The following is a 27,660-nucleotide window of genomic DNA, read 5'->3' as shown; positions in this document are numbered from 1 at the left end:
CTCCAGGACCAGCCCAAGATGTGCCCCAGGATTCCAGCGCTGTGGGATGCAGGACAGACGGTGCTCGGGAGTGTGCTACAGGGCTGAATGCCTGAATCCAACAACAGCAAGGTAAACTTTAAAAAAAAATGAAATAAAATAACCAAAAAACCAACCCTGTTTGCCTGTGGACTGATGAGCACAGGGCAGCAGATTGAACAGTAATGATATCTCTGTGCGATGCCATTTACATGTGAAGGTCATTGCTGTAAGGACGGGATTTACTATTGAAATTGCTGTTTGTTTTTGTACAGGGAGTGTGTGTGTGTTTGTGTTTGTGTCTGGCCAGGAGTTTTAACCCTTGCACCACCCACCCACCACTTGCTAGCCAGCCTCACTCACACAAAGCATTTATTTCCCTCTGCTCGGAAGGGGAACACAGGAGGGCAACATTGAAGCTTGTCCCTCCTGCTCTCAGGAATGTGACAGCTACTGAGAGCAGTTTGTTTTGAAACCGGGTTTAAATAAGCCAGGTCACTGCTGCATGTCTTTCAAAGCCCCGGGGTCTGGAAACATAGCTTTGCTGCACTACAATCTCAGTGATTTATTTTGTGGGGGGGGGGGGGGGGGCGGTGTTGGCAAGGATTTTCACGCTCATTTATAAAACGACTCGTTGCAGCTTCTCGCAAAAATTCGATTGTCCATTCGTTCTGCTTTCACAGTTCCCACCCTCCCCTCGCCTCCTGCGAACACCAGCATGGGTTTATCATTTTCACCCACATTGGGGCAAGTCACCTCATCAATATGGTTTATCCATTGTTTTTCTTTCCCCAGGGGCGCAATTAACAAATGAATTACTCCAACATGTCCCTCCCCAAAATCTTTTACATAAAATCCCACACCGGCACAATCCAGTGGGCAGTAATATTCTCTCCTGATCCTTGGACTGGTGAATATGTGGCAGCCCTTTACTGGAGGGAAGAGAGGAAACAATTAGCATCGGTTCAACACACACTCGGTGTGCATTTATGCTTAACCCTGTAACTGCTCGCTCCAGAGCAACGTGTACCTGTAAGGGGTAGAGACCATCACTGGCAGGGACCAACACGTCCCCTTGATGGACGTTCCCCAACACCAACCTAAGAAAGACTTGCATCTCGACAGCACCTTTCACACCGTCTCAAAGCACTTTACAGCCAATGAAGTACTTTTTTGAAGTGTAGTCACTGTTGGAATGTGGGAAACGCGGCAGCCAATTTTGTGCACAGCAAGCTCCCACAAACAGCAATGTGATAATGACCAGGTAATCTGTTTTTAGTGATGTTGATTGAGGGATAAATATTTGCCAGGACATCAGGGATAACTCCCCAGCTCTTCTTCGAAATAGTGGCCTTGGAATCTTTTACGTCCACCTGAGAGAGCAGACGGGGCCTCGGTTTAACGTCTCGTCAGTACTGCCCCTCCGACAGTGCAGCGCTCCCTCAGTACTGTCCCTCCGACAGTGCGGCGCTCCCTCAGTACTGCCGCTCCGACAGTGTGGCGCTTCCTCAGTACTGCCCCTCCGACAGTGCAGCGCTCCCTCAGTACTGCCCCTCCGACAGTGCGGCGCTCCCTCAGTACTGCCCCTCCGACGGTGCGGCGCTCCCTCAGTACTGTCCCTCCGACAGTGCGGCTCTCCCTCAGTACTGTCCCTCCGACAGTGCGGCTCTCCCTCAGTACTGCCCCTCCGACAGTGCAGCACTCCCTCAGTACTGTCCCTCCGACAGTGCGGCGCTCCCTCAGTACTGTCCCTCCGACAGTGTGGCGCTCCCTCAGTACTGCCCCTCCGACAGTGCGGTGCTCCCTCAGTACCGCTGCTCCGACAGTGCGGTGCTTCCTCAGTACTGCCACTCCGACAGTGCGGTGCTCCCTCAGCACTGCCCCTCCGACAGTGCGGCACTCCCTCATCACTACCCCTCCAACAGTACGGCGCTCCCTCAGTACTGCACCTCCGACAGTGCGGTGCTCCCTCAGCACTGCCCCTCCGACAGTGCGGCACTCCCTCAGCACTACCCCTCCAACAGTGCGGCGCTCCCTCAGTACTGCACTTCCGACAGTGCAGCGCTCCCTCAGTACTGCCCCTCCGACAGTGCAGCACTCCTTCAGTACAGCACCAGGAGTGTCAGCCTAGATTTTTGTGCTCAAGTCTCTGGAGTGGGACTTGAACCCACAACCTTCTGACTCAGAGACGAGAGTGCTACCCACTGAGCCACGGGTGACACAGCCACTGTACCCATAATGTACATTCCCCAATACCAACAATTACCCATAATGTCCACCCCACGATATTACCATGTACACAAGACACATATTCGCAAGGACACACTTTGTTGCTACCTGTTCCCTCAATGATGGCGGGTGCTTTGCTCTCTGGGTTCTACAAGGGCCATTTTGTAACCGGCTACACAGGAGGGAGTCCTTCCTGCCCCATGTCGAGAAACATCGAGCCTAACCCAACTCCTCATGGGATGCGGCACTGCCTCATCGGGCTGCCAGCAGTGTTTCCCTGTTCCGTGCGGCCCGTTTCTTTTAACGCGCGGTCCCTTCGAATTCCTGTGCACGTGCGGCATTTACCACGGAAAAGCCAGTGAGCGCAGCTTAGAGGGAACGTTGGCTGCCATTCCAACTAACTGAGCAATTCCTGCTTAATAAACACCAGGAAATGCTGTGGCACGTTAGTGAAGCAACTAACTGCTCACTCCTTGCACCAAGGGGAGTCAAAGCAGCGCAATGCCAGCTGTCAACAGATACACCGATACAAATGATGTATAATAAAAGCTGGGGGTTGAAGTTATAATGGTCCCTTTATACGTGATATAAGAACATAAGATTTAGGAGCAGGATGAGGCCATTCGGCCCCTCGAGCCTGCTCCGCCATTCAATAAGATCATGGCTGATCTTCTACCTCATTTCCACTTTGGAGAATATAGACCTAGTCTACTCAATCTCTCCTCAAAGGACAATCCCCCCATCCCAGGAACCAGTCTGGTGAACCTTCGTTGCACTCCCTCTATGGCAAGTATCTGGGGTAGAGAATTCCAAAGATTCACCACCCTCTGAGTGAAGAAATTTCTCCTCATCTCAGTCCTAAATGGCCGACCCCTTATCCTGAGACTGTGACCCCTGGTTCTAGACTCCCCAGCCAGGGGGAATATCCTCCCTGCATCCACCCTGTCAATCGGTCTACGTATCTTATATGACAACTCTCAATGGGTTAAAGCTATTGCCAGAGGAGTGGACGGTTAAGGGCGGCAATTTAAAAATATTCACACCCTCAAGCGGTTGACTAATTTCCAGAACAATATCCTAAGCTGTATGTGCAGCCTCGGTGTACTGAAGTGCTGTTAAATTAATGCAAATTGGCATAGACCACACTCATTTGGAGAGGGAGCATGTGAAGGTCAAAATAGGTTCTGACAAGGACTGTAAAGAAATTCCATTTAAACCCCCTTTCATTCATGAAATTACGAAGCAATCCAACAGCAGATATTGCCAGGCTCAGATCAAGAACACGAGAAATGAAGAGGGAGAGACAGATTTCCAGCTTCAGAGGAAACAAATATACATATACTGAACACAAGCAAGCTCTTGAATCACCAAACTAAGTCAGCAGTGGCTCAGTGGGTAGCAGTCTTGCCTCTGAGTCAGAAGGTTGTGGGTTCATAGTCCCACTCCAGAGAAGCGAGCACAAAAATCTAGGCTGACACTCCAGTGCAGTGCTGAGGGAGCGCCGCACTGTCAGAGGTGCCGTCTTTCGAATGAGACGTTAAACTGAGGCCCTATCTGCTCTCTCGGGATGATGTAGAAGATCCCACGGCCACTATTGGAAGAGGAGCAGGGGGAGTTCTCCCCGGTGTCCTGGGGCCAATATTTATCCCTCAACCAACATCACTGAAACAGACGATCTGGTCATTATCACATTGCTGTTTGTGGGAGCTTGCTGTGCGCAAATTGGCTGCCGCGTTTCCCACATTACAACAGTGACCACACTTCAAAACTATTTAATTGGCTGTGAAGCGCTTTGGGACATCCGGTGGTCATGATAGGCACTGTAGAAATACAAGTCTTTCTTGCTTATGTCTTGGGAGGAAAATAGTTTCTCACAATCCCAGGACTAATTTTATGGTAGCTGTTTAATATAATTAGCATTTTAGATCTCTGCACACTACCTGCCATCTTTTCCAATCATAAATCATATGGCCACATTTAAAATGGCATCAGGATATGTAAACTAGTCACGCTGTAATGACACCCTCCCCCCAGTAGAGGCGCTCCACTGTACCACAGGCAGAAGTGGGTACTTACAGCGTGACCAGTCTGCAGAGGGAGCCTGCATTATAAATGTTGCCTGGAGAGACTGGTGAAGCTGAGGTTGTTCTACTTAGAGCAGAGAAGGTTAAGAGGAGATTTAGTAGAGGCGTTCAAAATTATGAGGGGTTTTAATAGAGTAAATAAGGAGGAACTGTTTCCACTGGCAAGAGGGTCGGTAACCAGAGGACACAGATTTAAGGTGATTGGCAAAAGAACCAGAGGGGGAGATGAAGAGAAGGTTTTTATGCAGCGAGTTGTTGTGATCTGGAACGCGCTGCCTGAAAGGGCGGTGGAAGCAGATTCAATAGCAACTTTCAAAAAGGAGAATTGGATCTCAACTTAAAAATGTGCAGGGCTAATGGGGAAAGAGCAGGGGTGAGTGGGACTAATTGGAGAGCTCTTTCAAAGAGCTGGCAGAGGCACGATGGGCTGAAAGGCCCCCTTCTCTGCTGTACGATTCTATCAGAACGTGTAGTCGCAATACAAAAAATAAGTGCAGAATGTACAACTTTAAAATGGGGACTGAATTGCATCTGTGCGCCCTGGTCAAGCTATTCCCCCTCCCCGACCCGCCCTCTAACTCCACTTCAGCGCCAGACTGCACTCGCTCGTGACTCATCATGTGCAATGCCACGGGAGATCGGCTTGTGTGACATAAAATCGATGAGTGGATTCACTGAGACACACCAGTGTTGACTCTAGGAGTTTAATCAACTTCTCAATGCAAAGAGGTGGAGACATTTTTTTAACAAAAGGAATATTTTTGGAATAGTATACCTTGAATAGAAAATAATCCGATTCGGAAGAAAGATAGACTTGCATTTCTACAGCCCCTTTCATGACCTCAGGACGTCACAAAGCGCTTTACAGCCAATGAAGTTCTTTTTGAAGTGTAGTCGCTGTTGTAATGTAGGAAACACAACAGCCAATTTGTGCACAGCAAGATCTCACAAATACGCAATGTGGTAATGACCAGATCATCTGTTTTAGTGACGTTGGTTGAGGGATAAATATTGGACACCGGGGAGAACTCCCCTGTTCTGATTCAAATAGTTCCATGGGATTTTTTACTTCCACCTGAGGAGGCAGTACAGCCCCTCTGACTGTGCGGCACTCCCTCAGTACCGCCCCTCCGACAGTGCTGCACTCCCTCAGTACTGCCCCCCAACAGTGCGGCGCTCCCCCAGTACTGCCTCTCCGACAGTGTGGCGCTCCCCCAGTACTGCCCCTCCGACAGTGCAGCGCTCCCTCAGTACTGCTCCCCGACAGTGCGGCGCTCCCTCAGTACTGCCCCTCCGACAGTGCGGCGCTCCCTCAGTACTGCCTCTCCGACAGTGCAGCGCTCCCACAGTACTGCCTCTCCAACAGTGCAGCGCTCCCTCAGTACTGCCACCTCGACAGTGCGGCGCTCCCTCAGTACTGCACCTCCGACAGTGTGGCGCTCCCTCAGTACTGCCCCTCCGACAGTGCAGCGTCCCTCAGTACTGCCCCTCCGACAGTGCAGCGTCCCTCAGTACTGCCCCTCCGACAGTGCAGCGTCCCTCAGTACTGCCCCCCCGACAGTGCGGCACTCCCTAAGTACTGCCCCCCAACAGTGCGGCGCTCCCTCAGTACTGCCTCTCCGACAGTGCAGCACTCCCTCAGTACTGCCCCTCCGACAGTGCGGTGCTCCCTCAGTACTGCTCCTCCGACAGTGCGGCGCTCCCACAGTACTGCCTCTCCGACAGTGCAGCGCTCCCACAGTACTGCCTCTCCAACAGTGCAGCGCTCCCTCAGTACTGCCCCCCGACAGTGCGGCGCTCCCTCAGTACTGCCACCTCGACAGTGCGGCGCTCCCTCAGTACTGCCTCTCCGACAGTGCAGCACTCCCTCAGTACTGCCCCTCCGACAGTGCAGCGTCCCTCAGTACTGCCCCCCCGACAGTGCGGCACTCCCTAAGTACTGCCCCCCAACAGTGCGGCGCTCCCTCAGTACTGCCTCTCCGACAGTGCAGCACTCCCTCAGTACTGCCCCCCGACAGTGCGGCGCTCCCTCAGTACTGCTCCTCCGACAGTGCGGCGCTCCCACAGTACTGCCTCTCCGACAGTGCAGCGCTCCCACAGTACTGCCTCTCCAACAGTGCAGCGCTCCCTCAGTACTGCCACCTCGACAGTGCGGCGCTCCCTCAGTAAATCAAGTCCTAGGTGTTCTGAGGAATGGAAAGTGTTCAGGTGTCGAGTCAGTGATGAGTCCTCATTAAACTATGGCCATGTCATCAGCTAAACCCTGAATGTGCTATTGCCTTGCTGTCGATGGGTGAGTTACCCTCCATGTAGCTCACTCCCAGCCTCCCTGGCTCCATATAAAATCCCAGGTGTGTTACAGTGCGATCCATAATTACTAATGAACTGCTCTGGACTGTGCTGATGCTTCACAAATTGTTACCTGAATTCAAAGCAAAGCAAATTACTTGAGATTGATTATCAGTACAGTTGAACTTTGGAGTATTTAATACAGATTTATCATGCTTAAGATCGACTTTCACTTACCACTGAGGGTTGGAACAGGAATTGTGCTATGAGGCTCGAGCACGTCCAACAGCTACAAGAGTAGTCTTGTAGGTCGGAAAATGGGGAAGAGTGGTGACGTGGCTCAAGTATGTGATTCCCAATTGCTGAATGGAGCCACGGGTGGTAAGCCAGCACAGCAGTGTGTTGTAACACAGGGAATTCCAATGGTTGGTCGAGGGGGAGCAGCCCACCAAGATTTGAGGCCACATTGGGGGACAAGCCTAGGCTTCTTCTAAGCTCCCGCTCTCAGTGAGGCTGCCGCGATTGGGGAGAGGTGGTTCTGTCCCATTCTGTATTGTGGCCCAGTCAGAGTCAGCTGAGACCTGGCAACATAGGAACAGGAGGAGGCCGTTCAGCCTCTCGAGCCTGCTCCGCCATTCAATTAGATCATGGCCGATCTGTATCTCAACTCCACCTACCCGCCTTGGTTCCGTATCCCTTAATACCGTTACCCAACAAAAATCAATCTATCTCAGATTTGAAATTTTCAACTGACCCCCAGCCTCAACAGCTTTTTTTGGGGGAGAGAGTTCCAGATTTCCACCGCCCTTTGTGTGAAGAAGTGCTTCCTGACATAACCCCTGAACGGCCTGGCTCTAATTTTAAGGTGATGCCCCCTTGTTCTGGACTCCCCCCACCAGAGGAAATAGTTTCTTCTATCCATCCTTTAATCATCTTTAACACCTCAATTAGACCGCCCCTTAATATTCTATTCTCGAGGCAATACAAGCCTAGTCAAAGCAACCTCCTCTCATAATTTAATGCTTTTCACCCTGTTGCTTTCAGCTGGGAACTGCTCAGTTGCTGTGGGAGCTGGGCAGACCATAAGGGGAAACATCAGAGAGCAGCAAACAGGCTTTAAAACTGGCGTGATCTGTAAAAATCAACGTTGGAATTTGTACAATAAACTGTTTACATCCAGCACCCGGCTTATCCCAGCATCAGTGGAGGAACTGTCGACCTATCTCTGTGTTCCCTGTAACAGGGCTAATGCTTCAAGATAAATGCAGAATTTAATATTTAATACAGGGCACTGCAAATGAAATCAGCTGCACTACAATCGCTCTCTCACCCTCCAAGCTCTACGCTGGATTACAGCAGCTCCTCCAGTATATTAAAGTGACACAATTCGCCTGATAATTGCACTGCCTAAATTTGTTTCTGCGTCTCAGCAGTTTGTGCAGCACCAGCCTCCTATTCAATGTGCCCGCACTGCTCTCTCCCACAGCAACAAAGGTCTCGGCACTGATTGAGCTGGAAGCCTCCCCGCACGCAAATGCAGATCGCTGCTTTAGATGGCAAGCAGAGCGCAGTCAGGCTCCACTGGTCGCCTTTGCACGTCAAGGGCAACATGAAAATCAGCCCTACAGCGACTTTAGAACAAACACACTCTTTTTGCTAAAAAAAAAGGTCTTCTTGTGTTTTTCTGCCCATCTTCCTCAGCCATGGATTCGATCGAGGCGAGCGTTAGAGTTTAGTTCGATCGAGTCCGCGTCCGACATCCAGACCTGAGCCCTTTCCGGGAGGGGGTTGGGGGGGGTGGGGGGGTCGCTGGCTGGCGAGCACGGGGTGCCAATCCTTGGCTGCAGTTACCCCCTCCCGAACCCAAGGAGCATTAAACCACTAGGGGGAAAAGCTCAGTTGTTTGCACCTCCCGTTAGCGCTTTAAGAGGGCGCTAATGGAGTGTAAAGCAACTAGCGCCTGGGCGCGGCGATATTTGCGTCGCTCGCGAAATTAACTAAACATTTTGTGGCGGCGCTAAACACTACTGCCACGATCTCCTGCGCCGGCAGATCGTGACGTCAGTCGAGTGTGGAACACCCCGGTAGCGCCCCGGACCAGTTATTGAGTGGCGCCCCCTGCCTTACCGCCTGCCGCTAGCAACGACAGGTTGAGGGGAGCGTTTTGCAGTTAGAAAGGGACTGGGGAGCGCTAGTTAAAGGCGACCGCTTCCTGCCTTTTTTTGTTGGTGACATTTTTGCACCACGCAGTCAGAGAGCGAGAGACTTCTGGAGAGATTCAACGCTGTGTGAAGGGGTTTTGAGTACTGAGCAGCACTTTGCAGGTTGATTTTGATTTGCCCTTCCTTGCTTCGCCAGCGCTCTGAGGTAGCGCCTTTATTGCTCGACCTTTGCGCCTTAAGACAGGTGTGTGGCGCCTGATTTAGCACTCCAATCACCTCCAGGGGCGATAAAAGCCAAGTTTGCTGTCGGAGACGATAATTAGCGCCAGGCGCTAAACTTTGCGCACGGCCGATAATGGCGCCCCAAATGGGGCGATACTGAATTTTTGCCCCCTATTGTGCAGGCTCAAACCAGCACCGACCAAGGACTGAACCCGGGGATTTGCTGGCCAGTGGGTCTCAGCTGTTCCCCGTGGTAAAGAAAGCGCCTTTCACGACCTCCGGATGTCCCAAAACGCTTCACAGCCAATGAGGTCCATTTGAAGTGTAGTCACAGTGGTAATGTTGGTTGAGGGATAAATATTGGCCAGGGAGACTGCAGCGGCTCAAGAAGGCGGTTCACCACCACCATCTCAAGGGCAGTAAATGCTGGGCCTTGCCAGCAATGCCCACATCCTGAGAATGATTTTTTTTTCTAATTGCTGTATAAATACATGCAAGGCAAAATGATATTTCTCAGTAATACTGGAACGGTCATGACTGAGGATCTCACTACTGAAATGAAGTATTGGCACTCTCAATTTAACGGATCTGTCAGTGCGACTGCTATTAGGCTGTTTCACAGTGTATTTTACCAGTCTTACTTGACACTAATAGCAGAATCCAGGAATTACTCGTGTTATGAATGAATGAATGACTCGAAAAGGAATTAAAATATTGCATCTAAAGCAACTGCTCCCGCTGCTGTCCCAGCCTCCTCTTACAGCACAGCCGAGTCCAATAATTGGCTCTGTGGTGAACTTGAAGACTACGGCTGTCGACCGTTGCCACTGAAGTTGTTGTAATCTGGAATGCGCTGCCTGAAAGGGCGGTGGAAGCAGATTCAATAGTAACTTTCAAAAAGGAATTGGGTAAATACTAGAAAAGGAGAAATTTGCTTACGGGGAAAGAGCAGGGGGGAGTGGGACTAATTGGAGAGCCCTTTCAAAGAGCCGGCACAGGCACGATGGGCCGAATGGCCTCCTTCTGTGCTGCCTGATTCAAAGTGCCAATCCACTGTAGCATTTCTGAAACAGTACAGGATGCAAACTGCTCCATACCGACCCGCACATGTGTAACAACAACGTGCATTTATACAGCGCCTTTAACGTAGTAAAACGTCCCAAGGTGCTTCACAGCAGCGATTATCAGACAAAATCTGACACCGAGCCACATATTAGGGCAGGTGACCAAAAGCTTGGTCAAAGAGGTGGGTTTTAAGAAGTGAGGAGAGAGAGGCGGAGAGTGTACTGCTTGTGAAAGATTCACTGCTGTTGATAACTCTGTACCTGACCATATTTTTTTCTCCCACACAGGTCTATCCTGGATGATCGTTACTTGCAGGTCTCTCTAACGGATTTACAATGGAAAGGCTGCTCTTTGGGTTGCTGCTGGTAGGAAGCCTAGCAGCTTTAGCCAAGGCTTGTCCATTCCACTGCACATGCCAAAACCTCTCCGAGTCCCTCAGCACGCTGTGTGCCAACAAGGGGCTCCTGTTCATCCCCATAAACATCGACCGCAGGACAGTCGAGCTGAGGCTGGCCGACAACTTCATCCGGGTGGTGGAGCAGCAGGACTTCCTCAACATGTCTGGCCTGGTGGACCTCACGCTGTCCAGGAATACAATCAGTTTTATCCAGCCCTTTGCGTTTGGAGACCTGGAGAGCTTGCGATCGCTACATTTGGATAGTAACCGCTTGACTGCAATTCAGGACGACAATTTGAGTGGGATGATTAATCTTCAGCACCTGATCATTAACAACAACCAGCTCATTAGCATCGTAGAAACGGCCTTTGACGATTTTTTGGTCACCTTGGAAGACCTAGATCTTTCTTTCAACAATTTACAAACGGTCCCCTGGGAGGCCATCCAAAACATGGTCAACTTGCATATGCTCAACCTGGACCACAACCTCATTGACTATATCATGGCGGGGACATTTGCAGAACTGTTCCAACTGGCAAGGTTGGACATGACGTCCAATAGGTTACAGACGCTACCTCCAGACTCGCTGTTCGCCCGGTCCCAGACTGGAGTTATAAGTCCCACTCCTTATACGTCCACCATCATATTGAACTTTGGCGGGAACCCGCTACACTGCAACTGCGAGCTGTTATGGCTGCGGCGGCTGGTGCGGGAGGACGACATGGAGACTTGTGCGACCCCCTCCCACCTCGCCGGCAAGTACTTCTGGTACATCCCAGAGGAGGAGTTTATTTGCGAGCCCCCGCTGATTACCCGGCACACTCACAAAATCTGGATCCTCGAGGGGCAAAGGGCAACACTGAAATGCAGGGCTATAGGGGACCCGGAGCCAATAATTCACTGGGTGTCGCCGGAAGATAAAATCATCACAAACTCGTCCAGGTTGACCTCCTACCGAAACGGTACGCTGGACATCCTGGTGACCACGGTGAGAGACGATGGCTCCTACACCTGTTTCGCCACGAATGCGGCTGGGGAGTCGACGGCCCTGGCGGATTTGAAAATCATCCCGCTGCCCCACCGCGGGAACGGCACAGTCCGCGTCCTGCACCAAGACCCGGGCTCCTCGGACATCACCACCTCCACGAAGCCCGTGACCAACGGGACGGACGGCCGGCTGGCGCAGGAGAAGACCGTCACGGTGGCCGACGTGACGGCCACGACGGCGCTGGTGCGATGGTCGGTGGCCAAGTCCTTGCACATCGTCTGGATGTACCAGATCCAGTACAACTCGACCGTGGATGAGACGCTTGTGTACAGGTAGGCACAACCGCAGCCTGCCAACATTCAGCTCGCTGTCGCCAAAGCCCAACCGCTAAGGCCGTCAACAAGACACTAAAATCAGTTCCATACAGAGCAGTGCACAGACTGGAGTGTGTCACCAGGGGCTGAGACCATATTAGAAACCCACAGCAAAGCCCCAACGGTTATGGTCACCTCAACCCAGAGATGTATTATATCCGTGGAGTCTATGCTATCCTAAATTACAGAGTATTCACAGCACAGAAACAGGCCATTCTGCCCAGCTGGTCCGTGCCGGTGTTTCTGCTCCACACGAGTCTCCTCCCACCCCTCTTCATCTCACCCCATGAACATATCCTTCTAATCCTTTCTCCCTCATGTGTTTATCTAGCCTCCCCTTAAATGTATCTCTGCTCTTCGCCTCAACCACTCCCTGTGGTAGCGAGTTCCACATTCTCACCACTCTCTGGGTAAAGAAGTTTCTCCTGAATTCCCGATTGGATTTATTAGTGACCATCTTATATTGATGGCCCCTAGTTCTGGTTTCCCCCACACAAGTGGAAACATCTTCTCTACATCTACCCTATCGAATCCTTTCATAATCTTAAAGACCTCGATCAGGTCACCCCTCAGCCTTCTCTTTTCCAGAGCAAAGAGCCCCAGCCTGTTCAATCCTTCTGGATACTTATAACCTCTCAGTTCTGGTATCAGAATCAGAATCACAGAATCACAGAAACAGTGCAGATAGAGGCCATTTCGGCCCATCGAGCCTGCACCGACACATATCCCACCCGATCCCCGTAACCCCTACACCAACACATATCCCACCCTATCCCTGTAACCCCACGTATTTAATCCCCCTAACACTAAGGGTCAATTTATCATAGCCAATCAACCTAACCCGCACATCTTTGGACTGTGGGAGGAAACCGGAGCACCCGGAGAAAACCCACGCAAACACGGGGAGAATGTGCAAACTCCACACAGACAGTCGCCCGAGGCCGGATTCGAACCCGGGTCTCTGGTGCTGTGAGGCAACAGTGCTAACCACTATGCCACCGTGCTGCCCCACCTTGTAAATCCTTTTTTCACCTTCTGCAGTGTCTCAATATCCTTTTTGCAAGGAGATACTCAGCAATCTATGCGGAACAGGCTCGAAGGGCCGCATGGCCTACTCCTGTTCCTGCAATCTCCCCTGGTGTTGTACACAGCGAGCTAAGGCCACGTGTAGTCTTCAGACGAGGAGGGTTAGAGGGCATGGGATGGTTGGACCAGGACACACACATGTATACTTTGGTCTCCATTTTAAAGCTGTGCATTCAGTCTTTATTTTTATATTTCCATTCGAAGTTTCGATGTCGACATTTATAATGGCCTGTCCCTGTGTAATTACATACTCCCACCAGCAGTACCACTGCTGGTAGGAGGCTGTCATCACGGCCCCAACAAGTTTGCAAGGGTAATTTCCATTCCAAAGGTAGATATAGGAATCAGTAATGGAAAAGTTAACAGGAAGCTTTGGTCCCATTTGACTCTGAGCTGAGCTTCCGACCCCATATCCTCCCCATCACCAAGACCGCCTACTTCCATCTCCCTAACATCGCCCTGGCTCCGCTCACCCACTGCCTCACCCTCATCCATGCATTTGTTGCCTGCAGGTTCGCTCTCCTGGCCGGGCTCCCACCTGGCACCCGCCGTAAGCTTGAGGGCAGCCTGAGTCCTAACTCGCACCGAGACCCGTTCACCCATCACCCCCTGTGCTCACTGCCCTGTGTCCTAACTCGCACCGAGTCCCGTTCACCCATCACCCCCTGTGCTCACTGCCCCGTGTCCTAACTCGCACCGAGTCCCGTTCGCCCATCACCCCCTGTGCTCACTGCCCCGTGTCCTAACTCGCACCGAGTCCCGTTCGCCCATCACCCCCTGTGCTCACTGCCCCGTGTCCTAACTCGCACCGAGTCCCGTTCACCCATCACCCCTTGTGCTCACTGCCCCGTGTCCTAACTCGCACCGAGTCCCGTTCACCCATCACCCCCGGTGCTCACTGCCCCGTGTCCTAACTCGCACCGAGTCCCGTTCACCCATCACCCCCTGTGCTCACTGCCCCGTGTCCTAACTCGCACCGAGTCCCGTTCACCCATCACCCCCTGTGCTCACTGCCCCGTGTCCTAACTCGCACCGAGTCCCGTTCACCCATCACCCCCTGTGCTCACTGCCCCGTGTCCTAACTCGCACCGAGTCCCGTTCACCCATCACCCCCTGTGCTCACTGCCCCGTGTCCTAACTCGCACCGAGTCCCGTTCACCCATCACCCCACTGTGCTCACTGCCCCGTGTCCTAACTCGCACCGAGTCCCGTTCACCCATCACCCCCTGTGCTCACTGCCCCCGTGTCCTAACTCGCACCGAGTCCCATTCACCCATCACCCCCTGTGCTCACTGCCCTGTGTCCTAACTCGCACCGGGTCCCGTTCACCCATCACCCCACTGTGCTCACTGCCCCGTGTCCTAACTCGCACCAAGTCCCGTTCACCCATCACCCCCTGTGCTCACTGCCCCCGTGTCCTAACTCGCACCGAGTCCCGTTCACCCATCACCCCCTGTGCTGGCTGCTGCCCGTGTCCTAACTCGCACCGAGTCCCGTTCGCCCATCACCCCCTGTGCTCACTGACCCGTGTCCTAACTCGCACCGAGTCCCGTTCACCCATCACCCCCTGGGCTCACTGCCCCGTGTCCTAACTCGCACCGAGTCCCGTTCGCCCATCACCCCCTGTGCTCACTGTCCTACATTGGCTCCCGGTCCGGCAACGTCTCCCTTTTAAAATTCTCATTCTTGTTTTCAAATCCCTCCCCTTCCCTATCTCTGTAACCTCTTCCAGCCCTACAACCCTCCGAGATCTCCGCACTGCTCCAACTCTGGCCTCTTGAGCATCCCCCTGATTTTAATCGCTCCACCATTGGCGGCCGTGCCTTCAGCTGCCTGGGCCCTAAGCTCTGGAATTCCCTCCCTAAACCTCTCCGCCTCTCTCTCCTCCTTTAAGACGCTCCTTCAAACCGACCTCTTTGACCAAGCTTTTGGTCACCTGTCCTGATATCTCCTTATGTGGCTCGGTGTCAAATTCTGTTTGATAATCGCTCCTGTGAAGCTCCTTGGGACGTTTTACTACGTTAAAAGCGTTCTTTAAACGCAAGTTGTTGTTGTGGTCCTCTCGTGCACAGCCAAGGTTCCCAACTCTGGTTGGAGTATTCCTGCAGGTTTCGTCACATGACCTACTGCCTCCAATCGCCCGCCCCCGCACACCCCATCCTCGCGGCGCCCCACCTTGCTACGGCCAATCGGAAAGCGAGCGGACTCTTCGTTACCCGGCTGGATTATCCTTCACTGCCAGTCAAACAACCATTTTTCCTCCGGTCCAATATTTTTATAACTAATGCACAGAAGTGTTCAAAGAGAATTTTAAAAAGAGCTCAATGGTGTAATATTCCTCTGGTTTTTCTCCTGGGGTTTGCTGGCAGCCAGTGTGCTGGAGATTAATCTCTAATTCCTGGAGACTCCAGGGATAATCCCTGGATGGGTTGGCAATGCCTGCCCTACGTCAGGAAGCAGAATACGCTTCTCATGTGATGCAGTGACAGGCAGGCCTTCGGAAGATTACAACCGCAATTCACTTCTGCACGTCTTTTCATTGGCAGCATCAATGATTGTTAATCCTTTGTCCCCAACGCAACTTTGTACCGAGGACACTCCGCACACTTACACTTAGAATCATCAAAAACCTGGCTAAGTGCAAAGCAGCATCCAAACCTCAAATAGGTCCACCGTGGCTCAGTGGGTAGCACTCTCGCCTCTGGGTCACAATTTGTGGGTTCAAGTCCCATTCCAGAGACTTGAGCCCCATAATCCAGGTTGACACTCCTGCAGTACTGAGGGAGCGCCGCACTGTCGGAGGGGCAGTACTGAGGGAGCGCCGCACTGTCGGAGGGGCAGTACTGAGGGAGCGCCGCACTGTCGGAGGGGCAGTACTGAGGGAGCGCCGCACTGTCGGAGGGGCAGTACTGAGGGAGCACCGCACTGTCAGAGGGGCAGTACTGAGGGAGCACCACACTGTCGGAGGGGCAGTACTGAGGGAGCGCCGCACTGTCGGAGGGGCAGTACTGAGAGAGCGCTGCACTGTCATAGGGGCAGTACTGAGGGAGCGCCGCACTGTCAGAGGGCAGTACCGAGGAAGTGCTGCACTGTCAGAGGGGCAGTACTGAGGGAGTGCCGCACTGTCGGAGGGGGAGTACTGAGGGTGTGCCACACTGTCGGAGGGGCAGTATTGAGGGAGGGCCGCACTATTGGAGGGGCAATACTGAGGGAGAGCCGCACTGTCGGAGGGGCAGTACTGAGGAAGCGCTGCATTGTCGGAGGGGCAGTACTGAGGGTGTGCTGCACTGTCAGAGGGGCAGTACTGAGGGAGTGTCGCGCTGTCAGAGGGGCAGTACTGAGGGAACGCTGCACTGTCGGAGGGGCAGTACTGAGGGAGTGCTGCACTGTCAGAGGGGCAGTACTGAGGAAGTGCTGCACTGTCGGAGGGGCAGTACAGAGGGTGTGCCACACTGTCGGAGGGGCAGTACTGAGTGAGCGCCGCACTGTCGGAGGGGCAGTACTGAGGGAGTGCTGCACTGTCAGAGGGGCAGTACTGAGGGAGCACCACACTGTCGGAGATCAGTACTGAGGGAGCGCCGCACTGTCGGAGGAGTAGTGCTGAGGGAGCACTGTACTGTTGGAGATACCGTCTTTCCGATGAGATGTTAAACCGAGGCCCCGTCTGCCCTTTCAGGTGGACGTAAAAGATCCCACGGCCACTATTGGAAGAGCAGCATGGGAGTTCTCCCCAGTTTCCTGGGGCCAATATTTATCCCTCAATTATCTTCAATAAAAAACAGATGATCTGGTCATTATCACGTTGCTGTTTGTGGGAGCTTGCTGTGCGCAAATTGGCGACCGCGTTTACAACAGTGACCACACACCTCATTGGCTGTAAAGCGCTTTGGCACGTCCTCATATCGTAAAAGGCGCTGTAGAAATGCAAGTCTTTCTTTTATATACTTGAAACTGTGGAACACAAATTCTATGCACAGGTTGTGATTTCAAATCTCCATTTTAGGGCTCAGGTGAAAATGGCATCTGCTTCCTGCAGTTGGTGATCTCAATCCCTTACTCTGCAGGCCACATGCTGCTGTCTACACAGAGCACAATCGCCATGGCAACAACCCTGACAGCTAAGCTGCAAGTACCTTACTTTAGAATGTTTGCTAGTCCCCCTCGCAGCAGTGGATCTTTTTCAATTATTATTCATTCGATCGATGTAGGCGTCGCTGGCGAGGCGACATTTATTGCCCATTCCGAGCTGCCCCGTTTGCTCAAGAACATTGGGGCGAGGCTGGGAGTCACATGTAGGCCCAGACTGGGGAAAGGCGGCGGGTTTCCTTCCCGAAAGAAAGAACGTGCATTTCTATAGCGCCTCTCACCTGCTCGCGAAGTCCCAAAGCGCTTTACGGCCAATGAAGTACTTTTTTGAAGTGTGGTCACTGTTGTAATGTGGGAAACGCGGCAGCCAATTTGCGCACAGCAAGCTCCCACAAACAGCAACGTGATAATGACCAGGCAATCTATTTTAGTGATGGTGGCTGAGGGATAAACATTGGCCCCAGGACACTGGGGAGAACTCCCCTGCTCTTCTTCCACTGGTGGCCGTGGGATCTTTTACATCCACCTGAGTGGGCAGACGGGGCCTCGGTTTAACGTCTCATCTGAAAGACGGCACCTCCGACAGTGCGGTGCTCCCTCAGTACTGCCCCTCCGACAGTGCGGCACTCCCTCAGTACTGCCCCTCCGACAGTGCGGCGCTCCCACAGTACTGCCCCTCCGACAGTGCGGCGCTCCCTCAGTACTGCCCCTCCGACAGTGCGGCGCTCCCACAGTACTGCCCCTCTGATAGTGCGGCGCTCCCTCAGTACTGGCACAGGGAGTGCCGGCCTGGATTAGGAGCTCTAGTCTCTGAGGAGATTAGTTGGGTTTATAACCACAACCCATGTTCACTTTTTACTGATTCCATCTTTTTATTTTCAAAATTGAATTCATATTGTCAAACTGCCCACAGGGGGATCTGAACTCACACTCTCTGGGATTATGAGTCTCGGTCTCTGGATTACAAGACGAGTAACACAACCACCATACTATTGTACATTTGCTGCTGGCTGCTCACAATTATACCACAGAGGTAATAAGATAAACATTACAGCCTCTTTTATAAGTCATAAAGTAAATTGGAGTATTGTTAAACACATTACAAACCTCCAGTGCTATTTTAGATATCGTATTCCAAGAACTCTGGCCCTTATATTAATTTTAGACTTAAACCCCTTTTTGCCTAATGGTGACTGAAGTGTGAAATTCCGCATGTTTGGAAATGCGTGCTGATGTCGAGCATTCAGCCAAGTCCAAGTCATTACCGCTGGCAACAGCATCTGTTTGGATATCGAGTCTGCCGACATCCTTTCACTGCTGAGAGACTTTTGAATGGTTTAATCAGCTCGGTCTTCAAATGAGCACTGGGATGTGAAAAATCAGATTCCATTCTTCAAATCAACCTGATTTGGGAAAATACTGCTGTGAGCCCGTGCATTTCTTAAAGGAGCGACAGGAGCGACAGAGCTTATCACTAAAGTGAGCCTCGGTTAAAGGGGGAGGCTGGAATTACCGGGGGTATTACTGGGGGTATTACTGGGGTAATTACTGGGGTATTACTGGGGGTATTACTTGGCATATTACTGGGGTATTACTGGGGTATTACTGGGGTATTACTTGGGGTATTACTGGGGGTATTACTGGGGTATTACTGGGGGTATTGCTGGGGTATTACTGGGCGTATTACTGGATGTATTACGGAGGTATTACTGCAGATATTATTAGGGTATTACTGGGGTATTACTGGGAATATTACTAGGGTATTACTGGGGTATTGCTGGGGTACTGCTGGGGTACTACTGGCGTATTACTGGGGGTATTACTGGGGGTATTACTGGGGGTACTACTGGGGGTATTACTGGGGGTATTACTGGGGGTATTACTGGGCGTATTACTGGATGTATTACGGGGGTATTACTGCAGATATTAGGGTATTACTGGGGGTATTACTAGGGTATTGCTGGGGTATTGCTGGGGTACTACTGGTGTATTACTGGGGGCATTACTGGGGTATTACTGGGGGTATTACTGGGGGTATTACTGGGGGTATTACTGGGGTATTACTGAGGTATTACTGGGGGTATTACTGGGAGTATTACTGGGAGTATTACTGGGGTATTACGGGGGTATTACTGGGGGTATTACTGGGGGTATTACTGGGGGTATTACTGGGGTATTACGGGGGTATTACTGGGGGTATTACTGGGGGTATTACTGGGGTATTTCTGGGGGTATTACGGGGGTATTACTGCACAATGTTCCCGTTAAACTGCGCAGCGTTCTGGAGGTCCCGTGCAGGCCGTTCACCGGCTCTTGACATGGGAAAACTGCGCCTGCGTGGAAATCTGAATGGGCCACGCAGCCCGTTAGCGAGGCCGCACACACAAAAAAATGTAAAGGGACCATTGTTACTGGGGTATTACTGGGCGGGATCGGGGGCGCAGGGGTTGTTCAGTCTTCTGTATTCCGTGGCCTAAATAGTGCAAAAAGAAGCAAAATCTGAGGGCGCGAGTACTTTCAGTAACTCCGTGTACGTCCGCTATGAATGCTGTCCCTCAATGATTTGATTATTCATTTGAGCCAGCACGGTGGCACAGTGGTTAGCACTGTTGCCTCACAACGCCAGGGACCCGGGTTCGAATCCGGCCTCGGGTGACTGTCTGTGTGGAGTTTGCACATTCTCCCCGTGTTTGCGTGGGTTTCCTCCGGGTGCTCCGGTTTCCTCCCACAGTCCAAAGATGTGCGGGTTAGGTTGATTGGCTATGATAAATTGACCCTTAGTGTTAGGGGGATTAAATACGTGGGGTTATGGGGATAGGGTGGGATATGTGTTGGTGTAGGGGTTACGGGGATCGGGTGGGATATGTGTCGGTGCAGGCTTGATGGGCCGAAATGGCCTCTATCTGCACTGTGGGGTTTCTGTGATTTCTGTGATTTCTGTGATACAGACGCGCCAATATTATTGGCATCCGAAAATTTAACAAGCTGCAGAATGGATTTTACGCCTTTGGTTGATTAGCAGATCTAGTGACGGAACAGTGTCACGTGACTGAGCCCGGGGTACGGTGGCCTCAGGGCTACGGCACTGGGCTAGTAACCGCGAGTTCAAATCCCACCTGTGAGATTGAATTCAGTAAACCTGGCGATTTGTGGGGCTGGCACCTTTAAGATGACCACGACCCTGTCAGATTATCGTTAAAAACCCAACTGGTTCACTGAATGCGCTTTAGGGAAGGAGAGCTGCCGCCCTTACCCGGACTGGGCCTACACTTGACTCCAGTCCCATAGTATGTGTTTGACTCAGTGGCCTTTGGGCAAGTAGGTTTGGACAATATCTAGAAGGTTATGCTGATGGGGCAAGATAAAGTAAGGTGGGAGGAGGCTCGTGTGGAGCACAAACACCGGCACAGACCAGTTGGGTCGAATGGCCTGTTTCTGTGCTGTAAATTCGATGTAATTCGATGTAATAAAAGGCATCATATAGTCATAATGGCACAGAAGGAGGCCATTCGGCCCATCAAGTCCGTGCCGGTTCTCTGTAGAGCAATCCAGTCAGTCCCATTCCCCCGCTCTATCCCCGTAGCCCGGCAAGTTTATTTCCCTTGAAAACATTGAGTGTCTCCGCTTCCACCACTTCCATCGGCAGTGAGTTCCAGGCCCTCGCCACTCGCTGCGTAAAAAGGTTTTTCCTCACATCCCCCCTGTATCTCTTACCCAAAACCTTAAATCTGTGTCCCCTAGTCCTTGTATCCTCAACTAGTGGGAACAGCCTTTCCCCGTCTAGCCCATCCAAGCCCGTCATAATCTTGTACACCTCTATCAAATCACCCCTCGATCTCCTTTGCTCTAAAGGAAACAATCACTCACACCCCAGTAACAGAAACAGTACCTGGACACTGACCACCGGTTAGCGCCAGTTATTAATCACGAACCTGTATCCTTTTCAGCTCTGATGCTGCAATCGTATATCTTAATCAATCAATCAACCTATAGCAGATTAATATTTTACATCTAGGCACACTTCCTCTCGAGTTTTTCCATTATAAGTTCCTGCATCCACCTTTAAAATGGAAACGTCCAACGTAAACAGATCTGCCGCGATCTGAGTGAATGGCGGAGCAGTCTCGAATGGCCTGCTGCGGTTCCTATGTTCCTAAACCTGTCGGGCAGTGATTAATCCGCCCCCCACACCAACCCCCTCCACAGCCGTGAGAAGAAACGACTTGCATTTCGACAGCGCCTTCTCGCGACCTGTAGTCACTGTTGCAATGTAGGAAAGGCGGTGGGCACAGCAAGATCCCACGAATGACAAATTCAATAAATCTGTTTAAGGGACGCCGGTGGCGAGATAAGTATTGGTCAGAACACTGGTCACTTAATGTGGAGGGTATAGTAAGGAGTGAGCTTTAAAATGGGGACTGTTGTACATCTGCATGCCTGGTCATATCATCCCCCACCCTCTAATAGCATGGTCGATCAAGCAGCAGTATAAAATATTTTTCCGGCCAATCTCCTTTGCAACGTGAAAAAGTGCCTTTTTAATTTTGCATTTTGGCAAAGTGGCTTCCGCCGAGTGATTTTGCATTTTATTCAGCAGTGAGGCAAGGCTCAGGGAGCGCAGTAGGACCTGGGGTTGGAGCCCACGCCTGCACAGCCTGTGCCTGCCTATTAGAGTTCCGGAGGACGGAGAGTAATTGGAGAGCGCGTCAGTCAGTCCACTCACTCCCAGGCAGCGACTGACAACAAGCTGAGTGCGGGGAGCTAGCCTCCCCACTCAATCAGCGATAACTGCAGAAAACCAGCGTGTGGGAGGAGGCTTCGCGGAAAACACAACCAAAAAGGCAACTGTAAAAATGATGGGGAAGAGAACAGAGCAGTAAAGTTGTGACAGTTTATAATTTTCCCTTGTCGAATACTGTCTTAATATAAAAGATAGTGTCGTAGATTGCAACAGCACAGAAGGAGGCCATTCGGCCCATCGTGCCTGTGCCGGCTCTTTGAAAGAGCTCTCCAATCAGTCCCACTCCCCCCTGCTCTTTCCCCATAGCCCTCAAGTTTTTCCCCTTCAAGTGTGTATCCAATTCCCCTTTTGAAAGTTACTGTTGAATCTGCTTCCACCGCCCTTTCAGGCAGCGCATTCCAGATCACAACAACTCGCTGCGTAAAACATTCTCCTCATCTCCCCTCTGGTTCTTTTGTCAATTATCTTCAATCTGTGTCCTCTGGTTACCGACCCTCCTGCCACTGGAAACAGTTTTCCTTATTTACTCGATCAACACTCCCATATGATTTTGAACACCTCTATCAAATCTTCCCTTAACCGTCTCTGCTCTAAGGAGAACAACCCCAGCTTCTCCAGTCTCTCCACATAACTGAAGTCCCTCATCCCTGGTACCATTCCGGTAAATCTCCTCTGCGCCCTCTCCAAGCCCTTAACGTCCTTCCTAAAGTGTTGCAGTCCCAGAGTTGCCGACTCCATACCACTCTCAAGACACAGGGCCAGGGCGGATGTCTGCTCTCTCCTTAATTGGGTGAGTGGCGGGGAGGGAGCTGTGACACACTCACGACCTCTAATGCTGTTCTGCCAGGTGCTGTTGAGAGTGTGTGAAGCGGACATATAGAATAATTTCTATTCCCTAGTGGGGGTATCTAGAACTAGGGGGCATAGTTTCAGAATAAGGGGTCGCCCATTTAAGATGGAGATGAGGAGGAATTTCTTCTCTCAGAGGGTCGTGAATCTTTGGAATTCTCTTCCCCAGAGAGCTGTGGAGGCTGGGTCATTGAATATATTCAAGGCGGAGATTGACAGATTTGAGTTACAGGGGAGTCAAGGGGTATGGGGAGAGAGCGGGAAAGCAGAGTTGAGGCCAAGATTGGATCAGCCATGATCTTATTGAATGGCGGAGCAGGCTCGAGGGGCCGATTGGCCGACTCCTGCTCCTGATTCTTATGTAACCCGGGCTCTCGAGCCACCTTCTGACAATGGCATCAGAGCTGGCCAACACGCCCAGCACAAACTGCCAGACCCGCTCGCTGCCAGGCCCAGCACGCTGATGCAGTCCAAGATGACTTTGGTCTTGTGGGTCCCAAAGCTCTGGGGGCGGGGGGGGGGGGTGGGGGGTTTCCTCACCTTCTGTCTGGGTCTGTTGTAGACTAATTGAAGGAGATTGATTGCTGTGATTAGTCGACGATCCATTATTGGTGTATCATGCGAAAAAACAGAAGGCAAACTAGACGGACCCTGGTCTTTGTCCGTCCAATGCACAGCACAGCACCTTAAGACATAGGAGCAGGAGGAGGCCACTCAGCCCCTCGAGCCTGCTCCACCATTCATTTCGATCATGGCTGATCTGTACCTTAACTCCATCTACCCGCCTTGGTTCGGTATCCCTTAATACTCTTACCCAGCAAAAATCCATCAATCTCAGTTTTGAAATTTTCAATTGACCCCCCAGCCTCAACAGCTTTTTGGGGGAGAGAGTTCCTGATTTCCACCACCCTTTGTGTGAGGAAGTGCTTCCTGACATCGCCCCTGAACGGCCTGGCTCTAATTTTAAGGTTACGCCCCCTTGTTCTGGACTCCCCCCACCAGAGGAAATAGTTTCTCTCCATATCTACCCCATCGAATCCTTTAATCATCTTAAACACCTCGATTAGATCGCCCCTTAATCTTCTAAACTCGAGGGAATACAAGCCCAGTCTGTGCAACCTGTCCTCGGAATTTAACCCTTTTAGCCCCCGGTATCATTCTGGTGAATCTGCGCTGCACCCTCTCCGAGACCAGTATATCCTTGCTGAGGTGCGGAGCCCAGGACTGAACACAGTTACTCCAGATGGGGTCTAACCAGCTTTATACAACTGGAGCACAACTTCCACCCCTTTGTATTCTAAGAAGGATAGTTTCAGGTAGTTTTCATGCAGTATCTGTCACTGACTAAGCTTGACTCTGCTGACAGGTAAAGCAGCAGAATCACCGAATCGTAGAATAGTGCAGCACATTCGGCCTATCGAGTCTGCGCCGTCTCTTTCGAAGAGCGATCCAGTTGGTCCCACTCCCCCGCTCTTTCTCCATATCCATGTGATTTTTCTCCTTCCTGTATTTATCCAATTCCCTTTGAAGGCTACGATTGAATCTGTATCCACCGCCCTATCAGGCAGCGCGATCCAAATCCTCACCACTCGCTGCGTTAAACAGTTTCTCCTCGTGTCGCCTCTGGTTCTTTTGCCAATCGCCTTCAATCTGGGCCCTCTGGTTACCGACCCTTCAGCCACGAGAAACAGATTCTCCTTATTTACTCTGTCTAAATCCTTCATGATTTTAAACACCTCTGTCAAATCTCCTCTTAGCCTTCTCTGCTCCAAGGAGAACAACGCCAGCTTCTCCAGGCTCTCCACAAAACTGTAACGCCTCATCCCTGGAACCATTCTAGTCAATCTCTCTGCACCCTCTCCAAGGCTTTCACACCTTTCCTAAAATCTTACAGCTTTAATACCATTATATGGTCCCACTTGTGTAAATGGAGCCTCAGTCTGCTGGATTGATTCCTGGGATGAGAGGGTTGTCCTATGAGGAGAGGTTGAGTAGATTGGGCCGATACTCGCTGGAGTTTAGAAGAATGAGAGGTGATCTCATTGAAACATACAAGATTCTGAGGGGGATTGACAGGGTAGATGCTGAGAGATTGTTTCCCCTTGGCTGGAGAGTCTAGAACCAGGGGCACAGTCTCAGGATAAGGGGTCGGCCATTTAGGACTGAGATGAGGAGGAATTTCTTCACTCAGAGGGTGGTGAATCTGTCGAATTCTCTACCCCAGAGGGCTGTGGAGGCTGAGTCATTGAGTATATTCAAGGCTGGGATCGATAGATTTTTGGACTCTAGGGGAATCAAGGGATATGGAGATCGGGCGTGAAAGCGGAGTTGAGGTTGAAGATCAGCCATGATCTTATAAGAACATAAGAACATAAGAAATAGGAGCAGGAGTAGGCCAATCGGCCCCTCGAGCCTGCTCCGCCATTCAATAAGATCATGGCTGATCTGATCCTAACCGCCAATCCACTATCACAGAACCATCTCCTGAATCTAACAGAATTAGACACACGAAATAGGAGCAGGATCAGGCTACACGGCCCCTGGGCCCGCTCCGCTACCCACAGGGCCATGACCGATCCGAACCTAGACTCATGTCCAAATTCCTGCCCGCTCCCCGTAACCCTTAATTCCCTTTACTTCTAGGAAACTGTCTATTTCTGTTTTAAATTTATGTAATGATGTAGCTTCTACAGCTTTTTGGGGCAGCATATTCCATGGACCTACCACCCTCTGAGTGAAGTAGTTCCTCCTCATCTCAGTTTTGAAAGAGCAGCCCCTTATTGAATGGTGGAGCAGGCTCGAGGGGCAGGATGTCCTACTCCTGCTCCTAATTCTTATGTTAAGTCGCTTTCACGATAAGTCCCATCTTTAAGCAGTGGAACAGATGCCAGAGCAAGTCATTTGGATGATTTTAATGCAGCAATTCCATTCCAAACCAGATGTGATACTGAAAGTGTAAGTAAGGACAGGGAGGTTTTTGACCAGTCGCGCTCTCATATTTTTCTCCAACTCTTTCAGGATCATCCCATCGACGAGCAAAGTTTTTATCCTGAAGAACCTCATCTCGGGGGTGGATTACGACCTGTGCATCCTGGCGATATACGGAGATGCCGTGACCGAGCTAGCAGCCACCAAGGTCGTGGGGTGTGCGCAGTTTGGCACCAAGGAGGAGTACCCGCACTGCCACCTGCTGCACGCCCACTTCCTGGGTGGCACGCTGACTGTGATTGTGGGTGGGATCATCGTCGTCACCTTGCTGGTGTTCACCGTGGTCATAATGGTCAAGTACAAGATATGTGGCAGCGCCCAGTCGCCCAAGGTCAGCGACGTGTACTCGCAGACCAACGGCAACCAGCCGATCCCCAACGGAATGCTGCCACGCAGGAGGGTGATGATACTTCATTCCAAAGGGCAGCCAGCGGGCAAGGCGGTGCCACCTCCTCCCTCCTCCTCTCCTCCCGCATCTGCCGCGGGCCACTCGCCAGCTCAGAACCGGGCGAAACCCCCAAGGAAAAAGCTGAGGTCCAAGCAGCGGGGCGACGCAGAAGGGGCCGACTTTGCGGCCGCCAGCGGCCAGGACCGGGCGCAGCGAGGCTCAGAGCCGAGGTCCGGGGCGGCTCGGGGACCGGGGGAGACCCCCGCCTCGGCCGGCCCGGGCTCCGGCCAACTCTGCCCAGCGCCAGCCATGTCAAAAACCAAACGCAGCTGCTCCTTCGACATGGGCGACATCGCCGCCACCACCTGCTACAGTTACGCCAAGCGCTTCAGCGTGATCTGGACTAAACGGAGCCAGTCTGTTCACGGAATGCTACTGCAGTACGCCGAGACTGAGGTGGCGGGCACGAAAGGGGCCTTCTACAGCTCCGAGGAACTGGAAGAGAGTATCGTCTAAACCAAGAACAAAATAACAGAGCGCCAACATTGCTGTGGGAGGTAAAAGCCCCCCCCACCCCAACCTGTAAAATGTCACGAGAGAAAGAGGATCATGGGGCCAAAGTGCAGTGATGGATTCCTTCCCCCCACCTTGTACCCTCTCGGCTTGGCATCATTTACATTCCTGCCCTGCTGGAAGGCAATGATCGGGAGCGTTGCTGCTTCTCCCGGGAACTGTGCTGGAGGGAGGCCCTTTTAACTTTTTTTTTTACAGAAGAAGTGTCCATTTTCTGGGTCAATCTCATGTTACCAGGAGCAGCAACATTCACATTCCGGCATCAAGAACAGGGTGACTCCGGTGGTGGGTGGGGGAGAGGGGGAATGCTCGCTGGGAATGGACGGTGTGGAACGGACGATAACCGGGACTGGGACAGCCGGGTGCAGTGCAGCCGAACGGGCTGACAACATCTCTTGGACTTTCATTGTTGAGCAAGGCCAGTTTACCAGCCCCAGAAATATTAGATGGAGCTGGACTGTGGCCACGGAGGGAGTGCCCAGCTCATAACTGTAATGTAAAACTTGTCGATACACACTGGGAACTAGAGTTCCGAGAATAATAATGGCACTGTCTTTATTATTTGAATGTTGATTCCGATGTGTTGTTTTCACATTAATCCAACCAATTTGGTTTTATTCATTTGCCAAAGTTACCTATGTACAAGTTGATTGGAAATAACACCACTGCAGACATAAATATAATATCAATACAATAACCAGACTGGAACCTGTTCAATTCCACTGGACCGATTGGAGGGGATTGTAATCGCGGCTGTTGAGATCTCAAACCACTCAGAACAGGGGATCTTAACTGGAGGTCCACTGCCCCACGAGGGTTCGCAAGAAGATCTCAAGGGGTCCGTCAAAATAGCGCGAACCCAAGTTAAGCCAATCATAGTTCTCGTTGCTTCTTGAATGAAAGAAATTCAAACCTAGATGTCACCTCGTCAATCAATTGAGCCTTCCTTCACACTTAACCAATAGACACTCTCGTTTCATCCGTCGTCTCAAACCGCCGCCCTCCGGACCAATAATCTCTGCTTAACTCGCACTTCTGGGTTAGATGTGGCCAATCTGGCTGTTGGGTTTATTCGGCGCATTGGACGGGCGATGAGAGACCAATCGGTGCAGCGATTACAG

General features: G+C 51.6%; 2 protein-coding genes across 2 annotated transcripts in view; one reads left to right on the top strand and one right to left on the bottom strand.

Annotated features, from left to right (window-relative positions):
* LOC147092803 (leucine-rich repeat and fibronectin type-III domain-containing protein 2-like) lies at positions 1 to 27,236 on the top strand. The gene is made up of 3 exons (XM_085976051.1): positions 1 to 111; positions 10,357 to 11,786; positions 25,609 to 27,236. Exons 2-3 carry the CDS (start codon positions 10,405 to 10,407, stop codon positions 26,480 to 26,482), a joined length of 2,256 nt encoding a protein of 751 aa, XP_085832177.1. The 5' UTR covers positions 1 to 111; positions 10,357 to 10,404; the 3' UTR covers positions 26,483 to 27,236.
* The window catches only part of LOC147092802 (pyruvate carboxylase, mitochondrial-like), a gene marked incomplete at its 5' end in the record, with an annotated part of 1,160,114 nt that overhangs the window by 659,972 nt on the left and 472,482 nt on the right, over positions 1 to 27,660 (bottom strand). The window lies entirely within an intron of this gene.

The sequence above is a fragment of the Somniosus microcephalus genome, unplaced genomic scaffold, assembly GCF_052327205.1.
Source record: "Somniosus microcephalus isolate GS21.2 unplaced genomic scaffold, FLI_Smic_1.0 unresolved_chr2, whole genome shotgun sequence".
Lineage (NCBI taxonomy): Eukaryota > Metazoa > Chordata > Chondrichthyes > Squaliformes > Somniosidae > Somniosus > Somniosus microcephalus.
Note: the sequence above shows the minus strand (reverse complement) of the source record. Positions and strands in the feature narration are given on the sequence as shown.